Source organism: Leptodactylus fuscus, chromosome 4 (assembly GCF_031893055.1).
Source record: "Leptodactylus fuscus isolate aLepFus1 chromosome 4, aLepFus1.hap2, whole genome shotgun sequence".
Lineage (NCBI taxonomy): Eukaryota > Metazoa > Chordata > Amphibia > Anura > Leptodactylidae > Leptodactylus > Leptodactylus fuscus.
The window spans coordinates 119,192,197-119,217,514 of record NC_134268.1 but is presented as its reverse complement, the minus strand read 5'-3'; the positions used below and the strand labels follow the sequence as shown (position 1 = coordinate 119,217,514).

Genomic DNA, 25,318 nt, shown 5'->3' with positions numbered 1-25,318 from the left:
ACTAATAATGCTATCCAGAAACAGTTACCAATCCTCGTTCCCCGACAGCACCCTCATGCTCTGTTCTTCACTAGTAGATGCCTGCATAGTGGAACAGAAAGCTAGAACTGCTCACCATTGTAATCCTAAGCATGCCAATATAGTTGAATGAAGAGAAACAGCCATTTTTTCACCAGAATGTCATGACACTCCTGGTGGATTTTCACAGCACCCTGGTTGGGAATGGCTGTATTGAATAGACAGATCATTATGACATAAAATAACAAAAATAGGTCAGCACTCCAAAGTAGGTAAAGAAAAAAGTGCAAGTTTATTAGCACGTCCAACATTTCTGCTCACAGGACTTTTCTCAAGCAAACAATAGGTGTACATGTGCCAGTATAAATAATGTGTTCTGGGAAACTGGCAATAATGCAATAATAATAGTAATATTAATATAATATATACTATTATAATAATATAATATAATAATATAATAATAAAAGTAATAATAATGCAAAAGTGCAAAATACATATGAATTATGCAATACAAAGTGCATAAATATAGTATTACAATATCCATGAATTGTAAACATGTTCAAATTGCATCATGTGATATGGATATAGAATTTATGATCTCTTCTCTCTATCTTATAAAAATTAATTCTTGTCTGTCTGTTTGTTCTTTATGCTCGACCAAACGACTGGACTGATCTTCACCAAATTTGCTACAGAGATACTTCAGGTATTCGGGAAGGTTTAAGATGAGTCTCCAACTCGCTTGGAAGTATGTTGCTGAGATACAGCATTCCCAAAACACAAAGTTCCCCCCCCCCCCCCCCCTTAGCCAACACAAACCTGCAAGTCTTTCACTCATATTCCATCTGCAATACACACGGTCACTCCACATGCACAATACAACACGATATCCAAACTGAGGTACACGCATCAGAGGATTAGATGCACAGATCAGCACACAGTATCACACGCCAGAGGATTAGATACACACGTCTGCACTCAGTTCCACACACTGAAGGATTAGATACGGATTAGATACGGATTAGATAAGGATTAGATACGTGCGTCTGCACTCACTCACGTCTCCCCTCCCTGTACCCGCCCACACTCTCCTAAGCCACAAAAGCCCCACCTACTCCCAGCATCAGTCACACTAGCCTAGGGAGGCAGGGGCGCGCACAGCATTCTTCCGGCGTGCAAAGAGAGAGAGGAGAGAACAATGGCCCGGAGCTCCGGGGAGTGGCGGTGGTTCTGTGCAGGTAAGTCAGTTGAGCGATTGGGATCGGAATTCCGTTCCCGATCTTTGTTAGGCAGGATCGGAACCCAATCGCGATTGTGAAATTTACTCGATCGCCGATTAGGATCCAATCTTTTCCAATCCCGATCGCTCAACCCTAGTCACAAACCAGATGACTTGCAGAGAGGGCTACAAATCTGAATGAGTTGATGCGTGTCCTGTGCTTGGCCATTCATTTGAGCAACAGCATTTCTATATGACCAGTGAACTAGACTTCAACAGCCTCAGAAGATGAAGCTTACTTTTCACACAATTCATCTGCAGAAGTGCAGCACTGATCTGATATTAATGGTCTTACCTAGGGATAGGTCATCAGTATCATAGTTCTAGAAAACTCCTTTGATGCTAAGCAGATTGAGTATATACATTTAAGCTGTGACTGGTTGGTATGGGCAACAAAACCAATTTTCTCTGTTAGGCTGGCCATAAACTTTACATTTTGTGCAAATGATGATGGTGTAATTTCTATGAACGATCAATATTAACAATTACTCATCAAGGAGAGTTTAGTTATTAAAAAAAAAGCTCAGGGAATTTTCTCAAGTAGGCTGATGATCATCCAAAAGCAGCCAATGATGCCAAATACTAGTATTTTTGGCTGGTAGTTGACCAAATATATCTAGCATGAACAATCTGTTTTTGCAGTCTGCTATCGACCAGCTGCTACTGTTTCTCTACATATCAGATAACCAGCAAATTCGCTTACATGGATCATCCACATATACAGTACATGCATCCACATTCTTAACCAATACAGTACAGACATGAGAAAAGAACACTCCTTTTGAATAGAAATGTTTTACATCTCAGGGCAAAATAAAAGACTCTGGTCCTGAAATTAGTTAAATACAACCTCAGATGACCAATAACACTTGACAAATTTCATTGCATCATTATTTAACAAAAACTAGGCCACATTGGATAAGCAGTGTTTGAAAAATTACATCCTTACTGCTTCCATAGGAATGATGTTGGTAAATATTAGACAAATTCTGGACATCATATGCACTTGATTAATTGATCATCAGCAATTGTACCTTCCTCTACTATAGCAGAAGTTTTTGCGGTTTACTGGTCTGAAGCATTCAGTTGTGTATATACAGTATAATGCCAAGGAGGAAAGGCATCAGCAATGATCTTAGAGAGGCAATTGTTGTTGCCTTTCAATGTGGAAATGGATAGAAGGCCATTTCCAGACAAAGTGATCTGAAGTCCCATCATTCTGCAGTAAGAAAAACTTTTAAAAAGTGGAAACCATTCAATGCACTAGGCAATCTTCCCAAGAGGGCACATGCACACTTTTTTTGCTAAAGTTGCCAGGAGAAAGCCTCTTCTTTCTAAAAACATCATAGCAGTATGGCTATGATTTGAAAAGTTACATCTGAACAAAGCACAAGACTTCTGGAACCATGTCCACAAAGTGGAGATGTTTTGTCACAATACACAGAGTCATTTTTGGTGAAAACCATACACAGTAAATCACAAATACCTCATAGCAAAGAGAAAGAACAGTGGTGGAAGAGTGATGATATAAACTTGATTTGCTGCCACAGGACCTTGCAATTATTGAGTTAACCATCAACTCTGTATGCAAAAGTATCCTAGAGTCAAACATGAAGCCATCTATCCAACAATGCTTGGCTGAAACTGGATCATGCAAATGGACAATATCAAGTTATTGCTGCTAAAGGTGATTCTATTTTGTATTAATTTTAATTATTATTAATTATTAATTACTTTTTACACATGTTTTTCCCATTTAGTTTTCATTTTTGTTATAAAAATTGATATGGTGTAATTTGTTATGTGCTGTTGTATTTGTGTAATGTTCAGACCTTCTAAAGAACAGATTTTTTTAAAAATTATGTCCTGATATAGAATTCAAAGCTGGTGCATATTTTTCTTATGTTTGTGTGTAAATAGATAGCTATAGATGAAGCAAATATAGGCATATAAAAAAATTAATTCACAATATAACTTGCTGCATTGTGTTATGCTATAGAACAAAACAAAAGCCATTGAAAAGTTCTGAGCCACAATATATTGTATATACTGTAGCCCAACCAGTGACAACAGCAAATTCTGAACATACGTATTTTATGACAGTCAGTATAGTGATTCAGCCTAGTATATCATATTGTTTTCAGCCATCATAAATTTTAAATTGAACTATTAACCCAAATGTGAATTTTCAGCAATGTCTGTGTAGAAGAATATAGCAGACAGGGCATAGGTTGGCTGCTGTTAATAAGTGGTTGAGCTCAAGAGTCATCGAAAGGATGAGCAGATGAGGGAGGGCTATTGTCTATTATCTTCCAGCAGCTCATCACTCTAGTACAAGTTCAGGGAGAGCAGTGAATCTTCACACCTTACCAGCTAGAGATGAAGTCTACCTACATATCCTACAACCAAGGAAGATCCAGAATATGAAAAGAGCAGAGTCATTCCTATTTAACTGTACGAGTCAGATCCTTTCTACAAAATCTTCTCATTTATTTGATATGCAATATTTCATTTTTGGAATTTGAGTGAGAAAGATTTACGTAAAGTAAGTAGAACTTTTCTTGGCTATGCATTGTAATATTCACTTTCCTTATTTTTCATTCTGTGTGTATCCATGTAAGTGTGCAAGAATCAATATAAATATTAGTGAAAATCATAGGAAAGGCAGTTATTTTTATTTCCGTTGGCATACATATTGATATTTGCTGTGAAGTAATGTCTTGCACTTGTTTTATGGTTTTGGTGCTTTGTGCAATGTATTTTTGTACAAACTTCCAAAACTATATTGGAAACGAATTTGAAAATGTATCAATTAATTTATATAAAAACTTTAAGCTTTTAAGCTTTTTTGTCTTAAGCTTTTTTTCTCACAAGCGTCAGGTCTTCAGTTTATTATAGATCTGAAAGATTACTGGCCAATGCTGGCCAACCCATTAACTTTAAAAAGATTTATCAGGGTTCCGTAAAGACTTCCTATATAAATTATAGTGCTGCAGACTATGTCATGTTATAAAAAAATTTAACAATATGGAAACACTTACAGGCCCCATTAACACTGTGAATGAAATGAATTTACCGTCATATGTATAATTTTATTCTGTTACTCTTTAAATGGTTAGTGTGCTTATATGTAACATCTGTAACTAGTTAATATTAACTCTGGATAAGCACTTCAAGTGTTACCAATGCTCCCTAACACGGGGCCATGTTTCTCGGATGACTCCAGCCCCATGTTATCACAGTGAGCACCATAGAACTGTAAGCATCACCAATAACAGTTATAGACCTACTGATTGATTTGGAAATGTCAGGCTGGCATTTACTTTTTATCACATTTGCATTGAAAAATGGAAAACATATTCTGAAATATCTTTCTATAATCACTCATAAATGTTATGTATATTAGAGCACACGACATTGTATTATTCAATATAGGGGAATTTTTTTTTTTTACATTAACATTTCCATTTCTTTTTAAACTTTTGTGACTAATTCTAGAAACCTATATTTCAGGGGGAGTTATTAACACTAATATATTATAATGTCCACTCATATACAGCTCCAGATAAAGGACTGTGCAATCCGCATAAAATCAACGTTCTGTTTTTACATACAGTTTTTAGGATACCAGCCCAAATCCAAATAACAGTCCTTTTATTTACACCTCAATATATAATACCTTCTTCAAATGTTATTCTGTATTTCTATTGTTCTATTATTGAACATTTATATAATACAATAAGATTTACCTGCATAGATTGGAGTGTCTACAATTTACAAGTGTATTTTGTAATAGGATAAAATAAAATAATCCCTTAATAGTCTCACAATGGGGAAATTTTAGTGATATAGTATCATGGATGGTACAGTAGTATATAGCAAGAGAGAAAGACATACAAGCTCATGGCCGATAGTAGTAGATGTCTTTATATTGGGTGCATGTATATAGCATAGAAGAACTGGACATTTATCTTCATTGCTATATAGCATCAGGATAGCTAGTCAGGTTTACATACAGTCCTAAGCACAACCAAAATCATACCAGAATATCTTGCTGAATCACAGTTCAGTTCAAATGATATTGGCAACTGAGAAACATAGCATTATCTAGAAAATTACAAATGTTTTACATGCGTTATGATTCAATATGAAGCTATATGCCAAATGCTTTTTGTTACTTTCCATAGGAATACTTAGTTATAATTATTAACTCTCCTAAACTGTACAAAGGATTCACATAATATTACAGACCCTTGTATGCTAGACATAATGCTATAAATATTGTATGCTGTATTTTTCTTATGTTATCAATACATTTTATACTTTTCATTGAAGTAATCCTCATTACAACCTGCCGATTAATTACATTTTGCTACTAAGTGCTTCATAAACAAGGTGTCTTACCATTATTTACCAAAATAGTTTTTTCTAATACAATGCTCATGTCAATTTCATATTACCAGGGATAAATGATATTATTGCACCTCTATACGTGTGAAACAATTCATATGTCCCTAAGGTAAATGATTTTATATATATATATGTATTTTTATGTTTTTCTCTATTTTATTCATATTTTATCTACAACAATCCATAACAATAGTTATAAGGTACAACTGTCCTGTTATGTAACAATTTGTCAAAATCAGAGTTATATTTTTCTAGGTTTTGTGCATTCTATTAGTTCTGACATCAGAGTAATGCATCCCACTACTCAGATGTGACAGGCATGCTACCGAAGACAAAAGTAGGAGAAACCTATAGTTACAGACAGCTTGCCACTCCTGTGACACCATGATGCCTGTGCAGCTGCTAACTACATATATCAGTAGTTACATTAAAACCATCTGACTAATGTGTAGATTTCCCATGTGTAGATAAAACAGCTTTAAATCATTAAGGCACAGAATCTAATAGATCTCTGATAGTGATCATTGGTGCTGGTAGCAGCAATGGTCAGTAATTTATCAACAAACTTTGCGTAAAATGAATAGTACTTATTAGAGATGAGCGAACACTGTTTGGATCAGCCGATCCGAACAGCACGCACCCATAGAAATGAATGGAACACCTGTGACGCCGGCCGCCGGCAAAGTCAGCGTCACAGGTGCTTCCATTCATTTCTATGGGTGTGTGCTGTTCGGATCGGCTGATCCGAACAGTGTTCGCTCATCTCTAGTACTTATGAGAAACTTTGTAATATATCTTATGAGAAAAAAAATGCTTTTTCACCTCTCCTCTATTAAATTGACTTTCATTCTGAAAAATGATATATGTAGCAGTCAATAAAAAAGCATTTGTATCTCATTAACAAGATTTCATTTTCAGCTAATGAACGCTTATTCATTCAGTTTGCTGCTACATTTGTACATACATTTTTAGATTATGCATGACTATAGAAATTTATGAAGAATGGTTGGAAAGAGTGAGCAGGAGAGATAGCAAAAACAAAGGTGTAGCGTAATGCTGGAGCTAGATAGGAGCTCTCTCCACATGGTGGCTCATTGGTTAGCATTGTTGTTTGCATCACTGTGGTCCTGGGTTCTGTCTGACCATGTGCAGCACTTGTGTGGAGTTTGTACAGTTTCCTCTGAGAACTCAGGTTCCCTTTGCCATGCCTAAACTATACTCAATGGTAAAATCCTATGAAAAACTGCCCTATTGGGTGTTGGGATGAGCAATTATGTGGTAGGCATTCTAGCTCCACAACTCTCCCTGTGCTTTGAGTTTTTAGTATGAGAAAACCTTATTAAAATGTTTCTCATTGCCATTTTTATTTTTTATTTTTTTGAAGGCCGAAGATCGTGCCTTCTTTCACTGATGTGCCAAAAAGGTGGCGTGGAAGCAATCTAAAAAGAGAAGGGCCCCCAACCAATGCCCACCCTCCTAGCCAAAAGCCCTAAAAACATCAGAGTACAAATGGCCTTCTCACACCAAAGCAGGGAAGGCCCGTCTTGCTCCTGGTCTCCACATGGTCTCTCATTCTGTACAACCAGAAGCCAACACAATACTCACATCCACAAAGTCAGAGGTGGGTCGGCTAGCAGGGGAGGAGGAAACCAAATGGCCACACAATTCCTCCCTCTAGACCTCAGGAGGGTCCCAGAAAGGCAACTGTATCCCTCAATCTAAGTGACAAAACGTGACAAATGTTTAACATGCAAAAAAATAAATAAGTAGGAACAGTGGTGTGATACGCTAGGTCTACCCGCCTGATCTTTAAAAATTCCTCATGCAAAGCAGAGCATAAGACAGCATAAAGGGTGAATGCTCACAAGCTATGGAAAAATAAGTATAGTGCTATGTGCATCACTCAGGGGGAACCCATCCCCAGAAGTTTCAGCACCCCAGGAGTCACTTTCCCCTGGGGAACTTCAGCATCTCAAGCCTTCAAGCTCACAAACATAGTGACTTCGATCAGTGGCCCCTTCCATATTGTGTGGTTCTCTGCTCTCCATCACTTGCATTCTGTTATTTCCCTACAGTAGGGTGACCAGTCCCACTGGCTGAAGTAATTACTAACCTCTGATAAGAACAGATATTACACTTGACCTTGGCCAAAAGGCCAAGAAGCAATGTTTGTCATTGCCATATCACAACCAATGCACATTGGTACAAATCTGTACTTTTCTATGTCCTGCTTGGTCCGGGGCTGTTTTTAAATGATAGAGTTAGAGAGAAAACTCTCTTTTACTTACAGTGAAGACTGTATGGCAGCTAGTATCCATCTATTTCTGTTTGCATATTACTTTGAACTTATAGAGCATGAAGAGAGGGAAAGTGCTAAAAATTGCAAATAACTATCCCATAGCTGCATACCAGTCTAACAGGAATATTGGTGCAGCTAGTGGACCGCTGGCGGACTCCAAAACAGGGAGCTGAATGCCGCTTTGGTATGGTCTGAGAGGGGACTGTGAAAGTGTTGGAAATATCAGGAGGAATTAGATGATGTATGAGGAAGATGATGGTGATCTAGGATCCTAGACCTCACCTCAGATAAGTGAGTGATACCAATCTGCCACCAATCTGATGCTACACTCAAGACAGAGCTCTATATAATTTTATTTGTGCATTGGTATGTTATTAACCTACTATTAAATAAAAGTTAAAGAGGACCTTTCACCATGTCCGGGCACAGGCAGTTCTATATACTGCCAGAAAGCTGACAGTGCGCTGAATTCTGCGCACTGTAGGCTTTCCCGATCTGTGCCCGGTGTGAAGAGCTTACGGCCCGGTACCGTAGCTCTTCTATGGTCAGAAGGGCGTTTCTGACCATTGGCCAGAGACGTCCTTCTGCCTCGCGGCGCCAATCGCGCTGTGCTGTGGAGCCGGGAGGAACGCCCCCTCCCTCTGCTCACACAGCTTGTCCGTAGACGAGCATTATCAGGAGAGGGAGGGGGCGTTCCTCCCGGCTCCACAGTACAGCGCGATTGGCGCCGTGAGGCAGAAGGACGTCTCTGGCTAATGGTCAGAAACGCCCTTCTGACTGTAAAGCGCTACGGTACCGGGACCGATAGCGCTTTACACCGGGCATGGATCGGGAAAGCCGACAGTGCGCTGAATTCAGCGCACTGTCAGCTTTCTGGCAGTATATAGCACTGCCTGTGCCCAGATATGGTGAAAGGTCCTCTTTAAGTTTTAGTCCTTTACATTTCTAGTTTTGGTGTTAGTTAAGCCATACCCATTTTGCACCATATCATGCACTTTTTCCTCTAACCTTGCCAACTTGTATAAAACATGTAATTTTATACCAATTTTTGGGTGAAAATCTATTCAGAATTCGATGCCTTGAGAGTTTTCCAGTTTTAAGATACTAAAACTCACAGAAATAAAGTTTGAAATGCATCTTACGTTTGCTGTAGTGAATAGTGAAGAGTGAACACCCTAGTTTACATTCAGTGGTAACAAACCTTTGTGTACACCATGTTCTAAATTATTATGCAGAAATGGTTTCAGTGGGACCAGACATACATTAAGACTAATTCTGAAAGTCTGGTTTACTGATGGGTGTCGTGAAACCCTGGTTGGTCCACATGGATGGAGTAGTGGATTTATGGTGGATGTCCCAATAAGACTGGAATTTCAGTAAGAAGAAGGCAGAGTCATGTGTTGGGCTGGAATCATAGGGAGACAGCTGGGATGCCCCTAGGGTCCTTAAAGGTGTGAAAATGACCTCAAAGTATATAGAGTTTCTGACTAATCACTAGCATTCATGCCACAAAGAGAAACCATGCCTTTTGTAGCAAAATCATCTTCCTGCATGACAATATACCATCTCATGTAGTATACCTCTGAGACATTGGCTGCTATGGTCATAAAAGGAGAGAGACTCCTGGTGTGGCCACCAACATCCCCTGACCTCAACCCTATGGAGAACCTTCTGGAACATCCTTAAGCAAAAGATCTATGAGGGTGCAAGGCAGTTCACATCAAAACAAGAGCTCTGGGAGGCCATTCTGACATCCTACTGGATGTGAGAATTGTGAAGTTATTAAAGAAGGGCTCTTATGTTAAGATGTAACTTGGCTTTTTAAGATGTTTTTGAGTGAAATAACTTTTGATTCCAGTAAATGTAACCTCTTAATGCTGCAAATTCAATAAATTCCCATTTTCAATTCTTTACAACCTATAAAATGTTTAGAAACTCTGCTGTGCATAATAATTTGGAACAGTAGATTTTGATTTTTAAATTTGTGAAAAAAAAGGTTATCATTGGGAGGTTTGTCCAATAATATTTGATTTATACTTTAATGGTTGAAGATTTAAATGTTATACTGACTGTCATTTGCACCGACCATTCAGGAATATCAGAAACCCCCCACCATAATTTGCATAATAATTTGGAACACATTTCAGTTAGGGGGCGTTCAGCCTACCGCTGGTGATCGTCAGTAGTGTCTGTAGCTATTGTCTATTACAAGATTTTAGCAATGGGCACTAGCTGAACTGTCACAAATCCATTACAATTTCATTTCAATGGGATTTTATCTTGTGTCTGTTATTGTCCATTATACACCCAATCATATGTTCGTATTTTTCCATGGACAAAGAATCCTACATGCAGGACTTTTGTGTCTGTTAACCCCCCCACAGTTTCAAGATGGACATCAAGCATCCGTTATTTTTTAACATTAAAGTCTATGGGTAATGGACAGTAATGGGCAGGCATCCATTGTTGTTAGGGAATAGCCAGATGATAATTCCCCTCTATTTTTTAGTGGCTGCTTATTATCTTGTGTCCTGAGGCTCTGCAAACTCACCCCACACTCCTGAAAGACCCATAGGGGATTTGTAAATAGGGTATACTCACCACCGGCTTATATCTGCATGTCAGTTTACTTTCCTTTATACCTCTAACCACCTAAGATGGTTACTGTAGTGTTCTGCTAGCTTTTTTTCTCCACTAGGGGAATTTTCCGCTAGTGGAAAATCTCACTAGCGGAAAAAAAAGCTAGCAGAACCCATTGAAATCAATGAGAGGCTTTTTTTTCAGCGTGGAAAATTCCACACCAAATTCCTCACCATCCTTCCATGTGAATGGACCCTAATATTGCTAGGCTGTTAGATCAGAGGTTACCAGTGCACAGAATCAGTAACCAGCTGGTAGCAGACCCCTACTCAACCACAGAGATCTTTGTGACAGGCAGAGACTCTTATATAAACAAGATAGGAAGATAAGGAGCAGAAGATCTGCTCAAAAAGTTGTGAAGGAAATAGATATCTATAATAATAAATTATATTTAAAAAATATTAGGTAATAAAATTGTCCATTATAGTTGAAATTTACCTTATGAAATTTGTATTTCCTGGAGTCCGGAGGCAGTACACACATAGGATACTATTCCCCTAAATACAATTAGAAAAGACAGGTTAACAAGCAATAATCATTAATTAAACAATTTAGGCCCTCCTATAAGAGGAACCCCGCCCTACTCAGCCTCAGTATGGTACCCAAGCAATAAGCAACAAATAGGGTGGGCATGTTTTACTGCCTCTGGACTCCAGGAAATGTAAATTTCATAAGGTAAATTTCATATTTCCTGTTTGTCTGTCGGCAGTACACACATGGGAACTTACAAAGCAATACTACTTTGGTTGGATATTTGTTGCTTCCTTAAACACTACCTGACTGGAGGGCGACCCCTCAGAGGCCTTTATGTCTCATCTGCAGTGTTTAGATAAGCGTGCTAATGGATGACCATGTTGTTATTTTGTATATTTTGGTACGAGAGTACCAAGGCCAAACTCTGCCCTGATGTAGAATGGCTGGAGTAGAGAGCGCCCCCACAGGTTCAGTGAGGGTTGTTCTGAGATGTCATAGCAGATCCTATAGGAGTCTTTGATATATCTTGCTAGTATTGATCTACTGGTTTTGCAGCCTTTAACTCTACCAAAAAATGAAACAAGAATTCTGATTCCCAACTGTTTAAAAAACCTTGTAGATAAAACCAGACGGATCTTCTTACATTCAATATATGTAATTTTTTTTTTTTAATTTAAATAAGACCTGAACACAGGTAAGGTTATTTCCTGATTGACATCAGTCACATGCTGGGACTGGCTAATGTACTACCGGAATTATATTTATGATTGCCATAAAGAATCTCCTCATGAGACGACTGGAAACAGACTGTAGTTGTGCATTGATGACTGTGACATGGACTTTCAGAGTAATATATTCCAGGTCTTCTTGTATCAGTTGAAGGACAGATGAAATGACTTCTGGACTTGCATAATTCGAGGAGCACCAATATTTATACTTTATTTCACACTGAGATGGTAGAGCTTCTTTCTGCAGACCTGCACAGCATCCACAAGGCCAGATTTTTTATTTTTATTTTTTAAAGGTTTCTCTGTTAGTCTTCAAATGTAGACTGTGAACTTGTGCATGGAAGAGCCCTTTCTGGAGAAATGGGTATTTTCAGACTGGAAGTTTCCAGAACCTGCCCTTCAAAGGATATAATGTGTAAAAAGATGACCATGCCTGACGGGGCCATTACAGCATTATTGTAGTTGCCTAAGTTTACTCGTCCAGAATTTCCCTCAGAACCTTTGGGATGGAGATACAACATTCAGATCACTGGACTACTTTATTACCCAATCATCACTACCGGGTTTCCTTTTTGGATACAGGAACCAAGACCTGTTGGTTTTTCCATTGAGTCATGGCACCAGTGTCTCTGACGATGACCCATTGACCCATCTTCTGGTAGACTCCTTGAACAGTTCTGGATTCAAAACCTCATTCTGCTGGGTTTAAGACTTTTTACAGTTGTCTCCTGTAGACTCTTTATAGGTTTTTGCAATAAACGGAGATTCGCTTGCCTGCTTATACCAGGCCCTTGTGGTTTGCCAGGAGTGGTTGAAATTGATGCAGTGGCAACTTGATGGCTTTCAGTCCCTTTATATTGGGATTTATTTCTGGAGAGAGCTTCACCTTCATGGAGAATGAAGTGACCAGAAGCTCCTGCTCCTTTTCATTTTTAGATTCATCCAGAATAAGAGTAACATTCAATTCTCTTGAGGGCGATATGAGGAGCCCATTTTCCAGGTTTGATATAACTGTGCATCCCTGAAGATGTAGAGCTGCTGTAAGACCTATGACATCGTTCATGAAGACTGGAGGGACTGAGGTGATCCAAAATTGAAGACATCTGAAATGGAAATGTAACATCCCTGTTTCCTTCTGTATGGCAATTCCCAGAAACTGGGAGGGTTGTGTGAAGACACCAAAGCTTCCCTTTGGATAACGGTCCTCCCTGAGTCCATGGACTCTATTTTGTGCACTTACTGGAGCCTACTGAGATATCAGATCTATGACTAACCCCATTTGTTGTCAGCTTTTGAACCAGAACAACTCCGCCATACACTCATTGTTCTAGTTGAGTGGCTGAGGGACTGACTGTAATGTAGCTCCACAAATTCTCAAATTGACTGAAGTAGGATGGAGTTTGCTTCATGGAGAGGATTTCTTATCCACTTGTAATGCTCGGAGCTCCAGAGAGTGACCTCTATTTAGTGTGGAAGACATCTCCTCTGAGGAACCTGTAACCATATGGACCAGGTAGAAGCTCAGTCTCTCTCCTGCTGGATATCTGTGCGCCATAGCTCAGATTTTATAGTAATCTGTTGACAGAGGCACTATGGCACTGCCTGCCCCCTTTTAGCAATCTTGGTATCTCAATCAACTGTAAAGTAAACAGATTATCTGACTGAGAAAAGACAAAGTACAAAAAAATTATCAATCACCTTTTCATAATGTGATCTATAATACTCTACTGGTAATGTTATCTTTGCCCCATCCAGTAGCAACTGTTACACACGCACAGGCTTACTGGGAATCTGCCAGCCAGATCTCAATGGATCTTTACCATGTATGCTTCCCCTGGCTGGGCTTTATCTTCAGAGCGGAGGAAGCTTCATATGAGCAAAAGAAACAAACAAAAATAAAGAAAAGGAAAAAGAGTCCTGCTTCTTCTAAAGCTTCAAGAGAAATAAAAATACTGAGGCTGAGTAGGGCGGGGTTCCTCTTATAGGAGGGCCTTAATTGTTTAATTAATGATTATTGTTTGTTAACCTTTCTCTTCTAATTCTATCTAGGGTTATAATATCCTATGTGTGTACTGCTGATGGACAAACACGAAATAGACATTTTGGAATCTTTCTGCTGTGAACCTCATATTATATAGGGTTTTAAAGAGGTTTTCTGGTTTGACAATCCCACTACTGGGTCTCCCCCTGATTAGCAGTTCATTTAGGTCAGTGGGTGTTCTTTTTATTATAAAACAGGACAGGTCCTTCAGAGTGATAGACACTTTTTTCTAACTACTCTCACTTTAGTCTCACAAAGAAAATTGAGAACATAGGACTCCTTTCTGCTAAGCTCAGAAGTTCATAAACAGTATAAACATTTTTTTCAAACTGGACAACCACTTTAAAGAACAGTTTATCATTTTGTTCATTAGTATTAATTACCTTAACTATTATTTCTAGTATTCATAAGAACATACTCAGGACAAATATATGCACAAACTTGAATTTAACTGATCAATTACTGTATTTGTCTACCACAGGTAGAAACCAAATTCTTCTAACACTCCTGGTTTACTGTCTATAGCCTTAGTAGCGCCTAATGATCAAACCTAGACCACCAGTCGGACAGATGTCTTCAGTTGTTGCTCCTGCTAAAGAATCTAATTCAATGGGAACAAAGGAAGTGGAGCTTATACTTGTAAAGGAACAAAATGGAGTCCAGTTTACTAATTCCGTACTGGTAAATTCATCCCAGGCAAATCGTGATATTGAGGAAAGAGAGACCTGGAGTAAAAAAATTGATTTTCTTCTTTCTGTTATTGGATTTGCTGTGGACTTAGCCAATGTTTGGCGGTTTCCCTACTTGTGTTACAAAAATGGAGGAGGTAAGATCTGTGTTGTTATGTAATAGATATGTATTCATTCTGCAGTACTGTTAATTAATATTGCTAGACAATAAATGTAATCATATAACTAGTTTGATTTTCGTGTCCTTCAGAAATATCAGAAAATGTTATCAGATGAAAACTTCACTATGTGCTAGAATCAGGTGGCTATTGGGCTGTTTCAACTTTCTATGAATTTTATTGGGAGTGCTGATGGTGTCACTTACAATATGTAAGTGATTTTATGGGCCTTTAATGATCTATACTGGGCAGATATGAGCAAGGGGTTGAAAACAGCAACACAAATGAGGCTTCAACAAGCTTTGCAGTACCCATTGGAAATTGCAATACAAAAAAGCCCTACAAACCTAAGATTTTCACCCGGTGATTTCAGTAAAAAAAACAAACAGATACCTGACAGACCTCATTATAGTTGATGGGGTCCCTCGTGCTCAGTTTGTGTCCATCTAACAGATCTAATTGTGCCCGTTTTTCTGTTCTTCTGGTACTCCGATGGAACAAAGGTACTGACACCCAAATGCAGTTGTGTACCTAGAGAAGCTAAAGTGATTATGTCTAATTATTTTAATTATTTTACACCTCTCTGGCTGCCACAGGGGTCGCTCCAATTTATGGACAACCTCTTTAAAAGGGTTGTCTCAGCTTAATTTTTGTATGGCCACGTCAGTCATCTCCCATTCCCCATATAAGCAAATGCCACCAAAATATATATTCTATTTTCATCAGAAACATAACTTTTAATCCAAAGGCCTTAATTCACATTATAATAGAGACCCAGTGGTCCCACATTGTCAAATTGCTTCATCCAGTCCTGCACCTACTGAAGATCTTATGCATCTTTTATCAAACACAGATTTCCACAATGGTCTCCTCCGCCCCACAATCAAAATCCTAGACATATTCCTCCACAAACCTAAATATCTAAATAAATAATACTCATCCTGAGCATCAGGAAGCTGCCACATCAAGACAAGCTTATTTGCCATGGTGTTTGTGTGGGCACTGTAACTGAGCATATGATCTAGAGTGGGGCAAAGGCTCCAAGTCAGACAGACCTACAATGTTTAACCATTTGTATACCACTTTCAACACTGATTCAGTTTGAATGAGATGAAGAAGGGAATCTCTATGTCAAGATTAAAAGGAGTCTGTCGGCAGGAAAATCACTATCAAACTAATGACAGTGCCTTGTAGGGTGGCTTCTACGCTTGCCGAAGATGTCTTTCTTATTTTTCATTGCTGGTCCATTTTCACGAAAATCATCATTTTATTCTTATGCAAATTAGCTGAAAAAGGCTTTTTTTTGCAATGAGGATCCCCAAGCTTTAAGGTCGTTTTTTTGGAGCAGAGAGTGAAGCCCTGGCAGGAGAGAACATGCCTCTAAGTCCCTTTTCAGTGCATTGCATAGAAGACTTATTTTCATGAAAATGGATCTGCAATGGAGAATAAAAAGGTACTAATAATAAGAAAGGTAATAAGAATAAGAAATAAGGTTTAACCTCATATAACCTAGCATGGGCGGACCATTAAAAAACCCACTGGCTGCACATCTACAGTAGATATTTTTATGAAGAACTGACATATATTACTGGTACATGCGGAAATATATTTTTCAGTACATTTTAGTTTAAAATTAAAAAATCTTTCTATGTGAAGGTGTAAGGCATACATTGTAATGTTAAAAAAATCAGTAAATACACATAAACACAATGGGGAAGGTTTATTAAAATGGTCTAAAAGCAAAATGGTCTTACGTGCCCATAGAAAGGCAACCAATCATAGTGAAGCTTTCATTTTATATTCTGCTCCTGGAAAATGAAATATTCATTCTGACAGGTTGCTATATACCATAGCTGTTTTCACAAAAAGAACTTATCCTGCAAAAATGTCTCATACATCTACCTGAAAATAAAATAAATAAAATATATGACTACTGGAGTAATAAAAATGTTATTGTCCTTAATATAAAGACATTTCATACACACATTAAAAACACAAACCACAATCTAACTCAATACACAAATTCAAAATCCAAGACTATCAACTGGCCCACAGTGGGTCCCTGAGCTTGGTGGGCCCCCAGTTCATACTGGCATGGCAGAGTAAGTAGACTAAACCAGGTGAATTATTTAACGGGAACGTTACCATGAAAATTCTGTGTAATCCACAGGAAACATGTTATAGAGCAGGAGGAGCTGAGAAGAATGATATATAGTTTTGTGGGATGTTATTCAGTACAGATGAGCGAACACTAAAATGTCCGAGGTTCGAAATCCGTTTTGAACAGCTGCAGACTGTTCGAATAGATTTCGAACCCCATTATAGTCTATGGGGGGAAATGCTCGTTTCAGGGGTACGCAAAATTCGATAAAATCATACTTACCAAGTCCACGAGTGACGGTCGGGCTGGATTCTGCTTGAAGTCTTCTCCCGGCGCAGGGTCCCTGCGTCTTCTTCTAGGTGGAATTCACTCTGCCTAGGCATCCGGCCTAGTCAGACCCGACTGCGCATGCGCGGGTATGCACGCGCATGCGCAGTCGGCTCTGCCCAGGCCCGACGCCTGAGCAGAACCGGCTGCGCATGCGCGTGTATGCGTGTGTATGCGAGTGCATGCCCGCGTATGCGCAGTCGGCTCTGCCTAGGCCGGATGCCTAGGCAGAGTGAATTCCAACCGGAAGAAGACTGGAAGAATCAGACTTTGTAAAGAGACCAACCCTTCCCCCTTCCACTCAATCTGATCCGTCTTACATCTATGGAGATAAATCTAGCCTAGCAACAGAGATTGAACTGTAAATTAACTAGAAGAGAGAAATCTATCTGCAGGAACCTTAGAGAGGTGTTTCAGACAAAAAACAGCAACATTTTTAATTAAAGTGAATCACATTTTGGTCCAGAATCACATGAGCTATGAAATGAGGATAAATTGTCTAAAAAGTTAGTGACCATTTAAATGAAAAGCACTATGTTCGGATGAAGGAAAATACTGCATTCCAACATAAAACTTCAAGCAGTCTGTGAAACATAGTGGTGGTAGTACCATGATTTAGGCATATTTTTATGCATATGAGACAGATTTTCTTGCCAATATTTAAGGAACAATGCCTTTTGAATTTTACCAGCAAATTCCGCAAGTACATGTCAATGGCAAATGAATCTCAAAAGAACATGGGTCATGCAGCAAGACAACAACCCTAAGCACACAAGCAAGGGCAATATCAGGCTACGACTAAGGGGCTAGAGCGCCCAGAAACGCGTCAGCCATGATTATTTATTAGACACTTTTGGGGAGTTTGTTCACTGGCACTTTTTTTGTACTTGTAATCATTTATTTTAAATAATGAAATAAAGAAGAAGTTTTATAAAATATAAAGGAGTGCGGACCAACTTTCCTCTTGTATCTAAGGGCAATATCACTACGTGGAAGCACAAAGGGACTAAGTAAAAGTTAAAGGGATTAAGGGTGTGGCTAAACACAAACAAATATGTCATGGCCTGAACAATCCCTTCTTCAAAATTTTGTATACAGCCCTGATTGTATGTATTAGGGTAAGTTCATATGGGGTTTTTGGTCCGGAACCTGAAGGCTGCCTCCGGTTCCGGACCAAAAACCGGGTAGCCGCAACTGAAAGCCAATGCACTGCCCCGGCATTTAGTTGTGCACTCCGCTCTGGATTAGGCCCAATGAATGGGCCTAGTCCGGAGGAGGGAGTGTCTTCAGGCCAAATCGCGAGGTGAAACTGCCTGAAGAATGTGCATCTTGCTTCTTTTTCCGGGAGCCGGAAAAAAACGGCTCCAGGAAAAAAGACCTGAACGACTCCAATTGTTTTCAATGAAGCCGTCTTTTTGGTCAGGATTTTGAGATGGATACAGCCTCAAAATCCTGACTCAAAATCCCGGTGTGAACTTACCCTTAGGACATAATAAGTATGTATATTTTTTTCTTTTTTGGTATAGACTACATACCCAGCCTAATGTGTACTTATGATATGTGTATAATTAATGGTGTCCATATGACTATATTAATTCTGGCATTTAACAAAATTATTTTTTTTTATATATTATACCTGTCTTAAAAAAATCAGGTATCAGGTCTTAACAAACTTTGATTTATACATGCATTATAATATAGATTTGAAATATAGCGTATACTGGTTTTACAGATTATATTACATTATAAAATGACTAAAAATAAAATGCCTGTAGCATTGCACAGTTGACATTAAATAAGTCACGTCATCTTATTTTGGCATGAAAGACCTCTATTAAGCAAGAAATGTTCTATAAATAAAATATAAAAGTGACAGTTAAACAGTAGACTTTAAACCTTAAAGGGGTTGTCCAGGCTAAACATATTTTTAATCAGGTCGGAGAAGGTGTAAAAAATAAAATAGAAAACATACTCACCTGTCCCCGATGCTTCAGTCTCTTCCCATCGCGGTCCTGTCCTGCTGCTTGGCTGTCTTCTTTTGCCGAAGTCCTCACCGATAGTGACATCCTGTGTCTCTTATACTGACACTGCTGATTGGCCTCAGTGGTCACATGACCACCTAGGCCAATTATGAAAAAATGGAAGGAACCTGGAGACATCACAGTTAGTTTCCTCTGTCCTGATCCTAATTAAGACAAAAATTATCCTGGACAACCCCTTTAAGCTTTACTTTACTGTACAGTTGGCTTTAATTTATTGCAGACATTTGAGGTTAAGAAGAGGCAGGTCATCTGATTGTGGGGTAAAATATTCAGGAATCTCACATATCAGTTGCTCAACATGGCAGTAGCTTTTGGGTGAGCTCTACTTCACAAGTTAGTGATGTCACGTTAATTTGTCATGTGGCTTGTTTGTAGGTCAGTCCGATCTAAGTGAATGGGGCTGAGCTGCAAAACTAAATTCTGTGTAACATAGGGCACTATGATATTTAGTAAAGAGGGTGCAGTGCTCCTTCAAATGCTGCAGTCTCTTCAAACACCTCATTGTTGGGGTCCCTTGGTATTGGACATACAACCTCTAATACTGATTGACCTATCCTGAAGATCCTTAATATTACAATTCTAGCAAACACCTTTAACAACCATATTGAGGTTCAGGCTTTCTTGCAGGAGGATTCTCAGGTCCTAGATGGTGGTGGTTGTGCTGTTGTAACAAGGTGTAACAAAGCAGACAGGAAAGAAAAGAATCAGACAAGTCAAAGGACTAAGACCAAAGCAAATTTCTGCCAGAAGTCAGGAGTCAAGGCCTGGAGTAGTATTGTGGGTGCTAAGCATAATAATAAATGGGCAAAACAGGAAGATAGTAAAAAATAGCCAGGATTCAGGAGCAAGAGTAGTTGAAGTTTCAGGAACATCCAAGGGTCAAGACAGCAGCAGAACCAATACACAAAACAGTAATGAAATGAAAAGATTTTCAAAGTTGACTTGTTTTATCACTAGTTTTTTAACTAGCCTTGGACATTTTATTTGCTTTTATTTGTGCTTGAAATATTGATGTCATTTCATGTCTTTATAGGTGTATTTCTCGTGCCATATTTGTTTTTCATGATAATTGCTGGAATGCCTCTTTTCTACATGGAATTGGCTATTGGGCAATTCACTAGAGAGGGGGCTGCTGGAGTCTGGAAAATCTGTCCAATATTCAAAGGTAAAAGTGTGTTACATTGAAATGGTATTAGGCTTGATTATTAGGCCGAAGTCCCTCAAAGAATAAACACTGGGAATTTGTTGTAGTGGAAACGCAGCTGCAAAAGTCGCAGCACTTTACAGTACCTGCAAAGTGAATGGGATTCTGGCTAATGTTCATGGAATGTCCGGTTCTTGTAAATATAGTAACTGAAAGACCGCAAAGTATGGAAGTATTTATTCTAAATATTCTATAAATGTGTCTGCAATGTTAGGTTACAATTACATCACATTTTATACCATTCATTAAGTAGTTGCCAGTGGAAGGTTTTTATATCATTCATTGAAAGAAAAGGGATCAATTTCTGGTAGTTTTTTGTTTCATCAGACACAAAAACTATATTTTGTGTCTGATGATAAAAAAGGACTGAAATGGTAAAATTTAAGTAATTACAATGTAACAAATTTAGTTTTTTTTCCCTTCTAGGTGTTGGCTTTACAGTCATCCTTATATCATTATACGTGGGGTTTTTCTACAATGTTATCATTGCCTGGGCTATACATTATTTGTTCTCCTCATTTACATCAGAACTGCCTTGGATCCACTGTAACAATTCATGGAATAGCCCAAACTGTTTAGAGACAAGCTATAACAATTCGAATGGTTCTGGATTTTCCTATATCAATGAAAGTTATAAAGTGACACCTGCTGCAGAATACTTTGAGTAAGTACTTTTAGCATTTTTCAACATCAAAGACAACAATGTTTCACAAATCTCACTATGATAAAAAAAAGCTTCAAACACTGCAATAATAATGTGATGTATGGGTAAAACCAAGAAGTAAAGTTCCACCTCTAAATATTTGTTGCTTTTATTATAAAGCATTTAGCATATATATATGTTGCATTTACTTAGCACATGCTTGTTGGCTTGAATGATCTATGAGCAGAAAAACAATTTTTATTTTGTATACAGATCTATGTGTATGCCACCTTACTGTAGTCTGATTCTATCCTTATGTTCCCTTTCATCTGCCTTCTACGTTTTACAAAATGATCCAATATAAGGAAATAGCAGAGGGCTGAAGGAAGGGATTAGAACTGCATAATCAAACTACGCAGAATTTGTAGTCTGTTACCTTGGAAACACATAGATTTGCATAGCAGCTGGAGACATAATATTAAAATATAAATTAAAGTTTAAATTGTCTTCAAAGTTTCTTCATTTTTGAATTGTATGTCCAGTTGAGCAATGAAAGATAATAGTGAAGGCAGATATAGATTTTAAGTATAGTTAAAGGGGTTGTCCAGGATAAACTGAAATTTAACCCCTAAGCTAAACTCCTTCCCCCACCTAACTTCTAATTTACTTCAATTTAAAAAAATCTGTAATTACCCATATCCCTGGATCGGTCATGTAACTGCTCCAGGAACACTCTCTAATAATCCGGTGACGTTCCATTTCACCACTTCCGTCACCATTACTCTTCCCCCTCCCCTATCCCCATCAATACCTACCAAGATTTCCTGTGTCCAGAGAACGGCTCCTCCCCCTCTTCCTGTCTTCTAGCAGTGGGCAGAATAGGTTAGCAAGGAAGACAGGAAGAGTGTGTTATAGGGGCTAGTAATGGACAGGATCTCTAGGCTAAAGAGAGACAGGGGAAGGTGGGAGCGGCTACGCTTAGTGAGACAAGGATGGTTTTGTACTGGAGTGAGAGCGGAGGAGGGGGGCTCAGTGAGCGGGAACTAGTCTAGCAGCTACACAGGAAGCTGCACAGCAGGAAGATAACACCCTAAACAAAGGCAGAGGATGCAGCAGTTGCCAGAGACATTCAGAAATCACTCCAAACACTGCTACAGATATATGGGTGTACTTATTAACCCATCACTAGCACTAACAGACTTTTCTAGAGAAAAAATAAAAATTTCTTTACAGAAAACCCCTTTAACTGAACATATTTTTAGTTTTATTTCTCATACTTGAACTTCAGTTGAATTAACAAAAGCTGGCAAAAGCTGTCCCCATATACTGCAAGTTACAGTACAAATAAAAAAAAAAAAAATTGTGCTGTGACTTGTACTGCTTGGATGACAGCTCATCTGCTACCCACACATGTGGTTAATCTAATACCGTTAGAGGTAGCACATGTGGGGGGCAGCTATTAGGGATTGTTTGCCTCCCCAATGTGTGCTACCCCTAAAGGCTGCTACCCCTGGTCCCAGCATGAATGATACTGTCATTTGTAACCCCCATTAGATAATTTCCTGCTGCCGCCCCTCTTGTGTGTCCCAGCTCCCGAATATCTCCAGCACTATTCCAGTACTATCTTTTCCTCCCCCTCCTCCAGTGCCTCCCCTCACTTGTCCCAGCTCCTGAATGAGGTGGGGGAGGGGCAGTGCTCGTGGAGTGGGAGGAGAACATAGTAATGGGATGGAGCTGGAGACATTTGTGAGCCGGGATACACTTATGATGAGATCACTCATGCAGGGACCAGAGCAGGAAGTAGAGCATTTGCACTTACCTTCTGGGAGTTCCGCTGGCTTCTCCTTCCTACAAGACCCTGCTGTGTAGTTTCAGCACGCACATAAGGGTGGAAGTTGTGGCTAATGGGGGAGGGTTCCCTCTTCAGGGGATGAACTGACAAGCCATAATGCAATGGTCTAAGCAGCTGCAAATCCCATGCATCCGTTTACATAAGGAGCTGGAGTAAATTGAAAATGAACTGTCGTGGATCTGTTGTTGTTTAAGGGGTTTTCGAGGCAGAATTTTTTTTACAAAGGTGTGTTAGTGCTAGTAACACTACACAACAAAAACTAACTTTCCGTGGATATCTTGGTATACAATAATCGATCCCAGTCAATTTGAACATGCTGATTTCAAATATGCAAACCGTTTTTCTCTATCACCCTCCATTCTTGAAATATCCATGATCTTAAATTTTATATTTCAATTAATTACTTCAAAACATAAGAAATGTAATTTTTGCACAAAAACTTGTATTTTAAAAGTTATTGCTCCCTGAATTTTAAACATAAACATGAACATGGCTATAGCTACTGAAATGATATATAACATACATAATTGTATGATAAACAAAAATTCAGTTTGAAATCTAATATCTGTAAAATATGTGCAAAAATTCGTTATGCATGTTCATGGTTTAAATTTCTTGGCTGAGGTCGGACTTCCGCTTATACTGATGAGTTGACAAATCACACTGAAGCGTCCAACAGTAGTCTGCCAACATTGCTGCACTCCACCGACTCTGATAGCGTGACTCCATCACCGAAATGCCCTGGTGAAAGTGCTTGCCATGCTGATCGCTGACTGCGCCTAGGTTTTCTGGAAAGAAGTCCAGAATGCCATGTGGTTGGTTTTCTTTGCCTTCCTGATCCAACCATGCAAGTTGCATGAGCATGTCAAACAGATGAACTTTTTGCCCACAACTTACCACAATCCACCTTTGAATCAAAGTACAGTTTGTATGCTTTCTTTACTAATGGTGTGAAAGTCTTCTGATGTGACTTGTCTGTTACAAAGCCGCAAACATAGCAAAAATGATCAGGTGAATTTATGCATCCTCTGGTCACCATATTTTTAACAAATCACCACATTAAAGGGGCTCTATCATTGGGAAAAGTCATTTTTAGCTAATCGCATCCTTGCATAGCCTTTAGAAAGGCTATTCCACACCTACCTTTTGTATGTAAATTGCCTCAGTAGATTCTGAATCAGTCCATTTTATTCATATGCTAATTAGCCTTCTCCGTGCACCCCGGAAGTCTGTTCGTGCACTAAGTAGGCTCCTCTGTATATAGTATATAGGCCGCTGCTGCTGACTCCTCCTTCCTGCTCTCACACATAGCACTCAGCAGGGAGAGGAGAGCTGGCTTACATCTTCTTGTGCACGGAGAAGCTAATTAGCATATGAATAAAAATGGACTTATTCAAAAACTACTGAAGCAGCCAAGGGAAAAGAAGCAGTTAGTATTGTGTGGCAGTAACCATTTTGTATGTCAGTCACTGTGTGCTGTGAGGAAGTGCCACAGCAGCAGCAGGGCAGAGAAGCTGTGTGACAGCGCCCTGCATCACTATCAGTAAGAGGACAGGATCATATCAGGCTAAGCAGAACTACAACTCTGGCAGCCTGCACCTACCTCTACAAGCTAACTGAACTCCTACAGAGACCAGGAACTGAACCTGCCGATATCTTAGACTCTCTGCTAATACATAGGAAGGTTTCAGCCAGCTGCAAGCCACTGGGCCACAGCTCACTGCTACAGGACAAGTGAACCAGCAGATGCCTGTTACAATAAAGCAGTGAGTACTGGTGCCTACAAGGTCACCGTGACAGTCCACATTCCTGCATGGTTCTCCAGGGGTGGTCGCACTACACTCCCCCTCCCTGTCTCACTATCTAAGCAATCCTTCCCATTACTAGCCCCTCCCACCCTCACCTGTCTCTCTTTAGCCTAATGGTCCCACCTATTACTAGCCCCTCCAACTCTCCCCCTTGTCCCCCTAGTTAACCTATTCCACCAATTCTAGATGATAGGGAAGAAGAGGGGAGGAGCCGTCCCAGACACAGAAAGGCTTGGAGAGTATTGATGGGGATAGGGGAGGGAGAAGAGTAATGGTGAAGTTCCGTTTCGGAAGTGGTGAAACGGAACGTCAGCAGATTATCAGAAAGTGTCCCTGGATCGGTCATGCAACCAATCCAGGGATATGGGTAATTATAGATTTTTTTTAAAAAAATTGAAGTAAATTAGAAATTAGGTGAGAGGAGGGAGTATAGTTTAGGAGTAAATTTTTAGGTTATCCTGTACAAACCCTTTAACCCCTTCCCGACATTCGCCGTAATAGTACGGCGCTGCTGGGAAGGGCTTCCCGCAAACCGCCGTACTATTACTGCGGATGCATGGTGCGCACACAGAAACTGTGTGCGCACCATGCACAGCGGGTGTCAG

At 39.3% G+C, this 25,318-nt stretch overlaps 1 protein-coding gene and 1 pseudogene across 1 annotated transcript in view; one reads left to right on the top strand and one right to left on the bottom strand.

Moving 5' to 3' along the window:
* SLC6A3 (solute carrier family 6 member 3) overlaps positions 1–25,318 on the top strand; it is a 109,120-nt gene that overhangs the window by 13,434 nt on the left and 70,368 nt on the right. The window contains exons 2-4 of the mRNA XM_075271013.1: positions 14,371–14,715; positions 20,240–20,371; positions 20,837–21,074. Coding sequence (XP_075127114.1) covers positions 14,430–14,715; positions 20,240–20,371; positions 20,837–21,074 — 656 coding nt within the window. The 5' untranslated portion in view covers positions 14,371–14,429. The remainder of the gene's footprint in view (positions 1–14,370; positions 14,716–20,239; positions 20,372–20,836; positions 21,075–25,318) is intronic.
* LOC142201669 (U2 spliceosomal RNA) lies at positions 7,736–7,874 on the bottom strand (annotated as a pseudogene).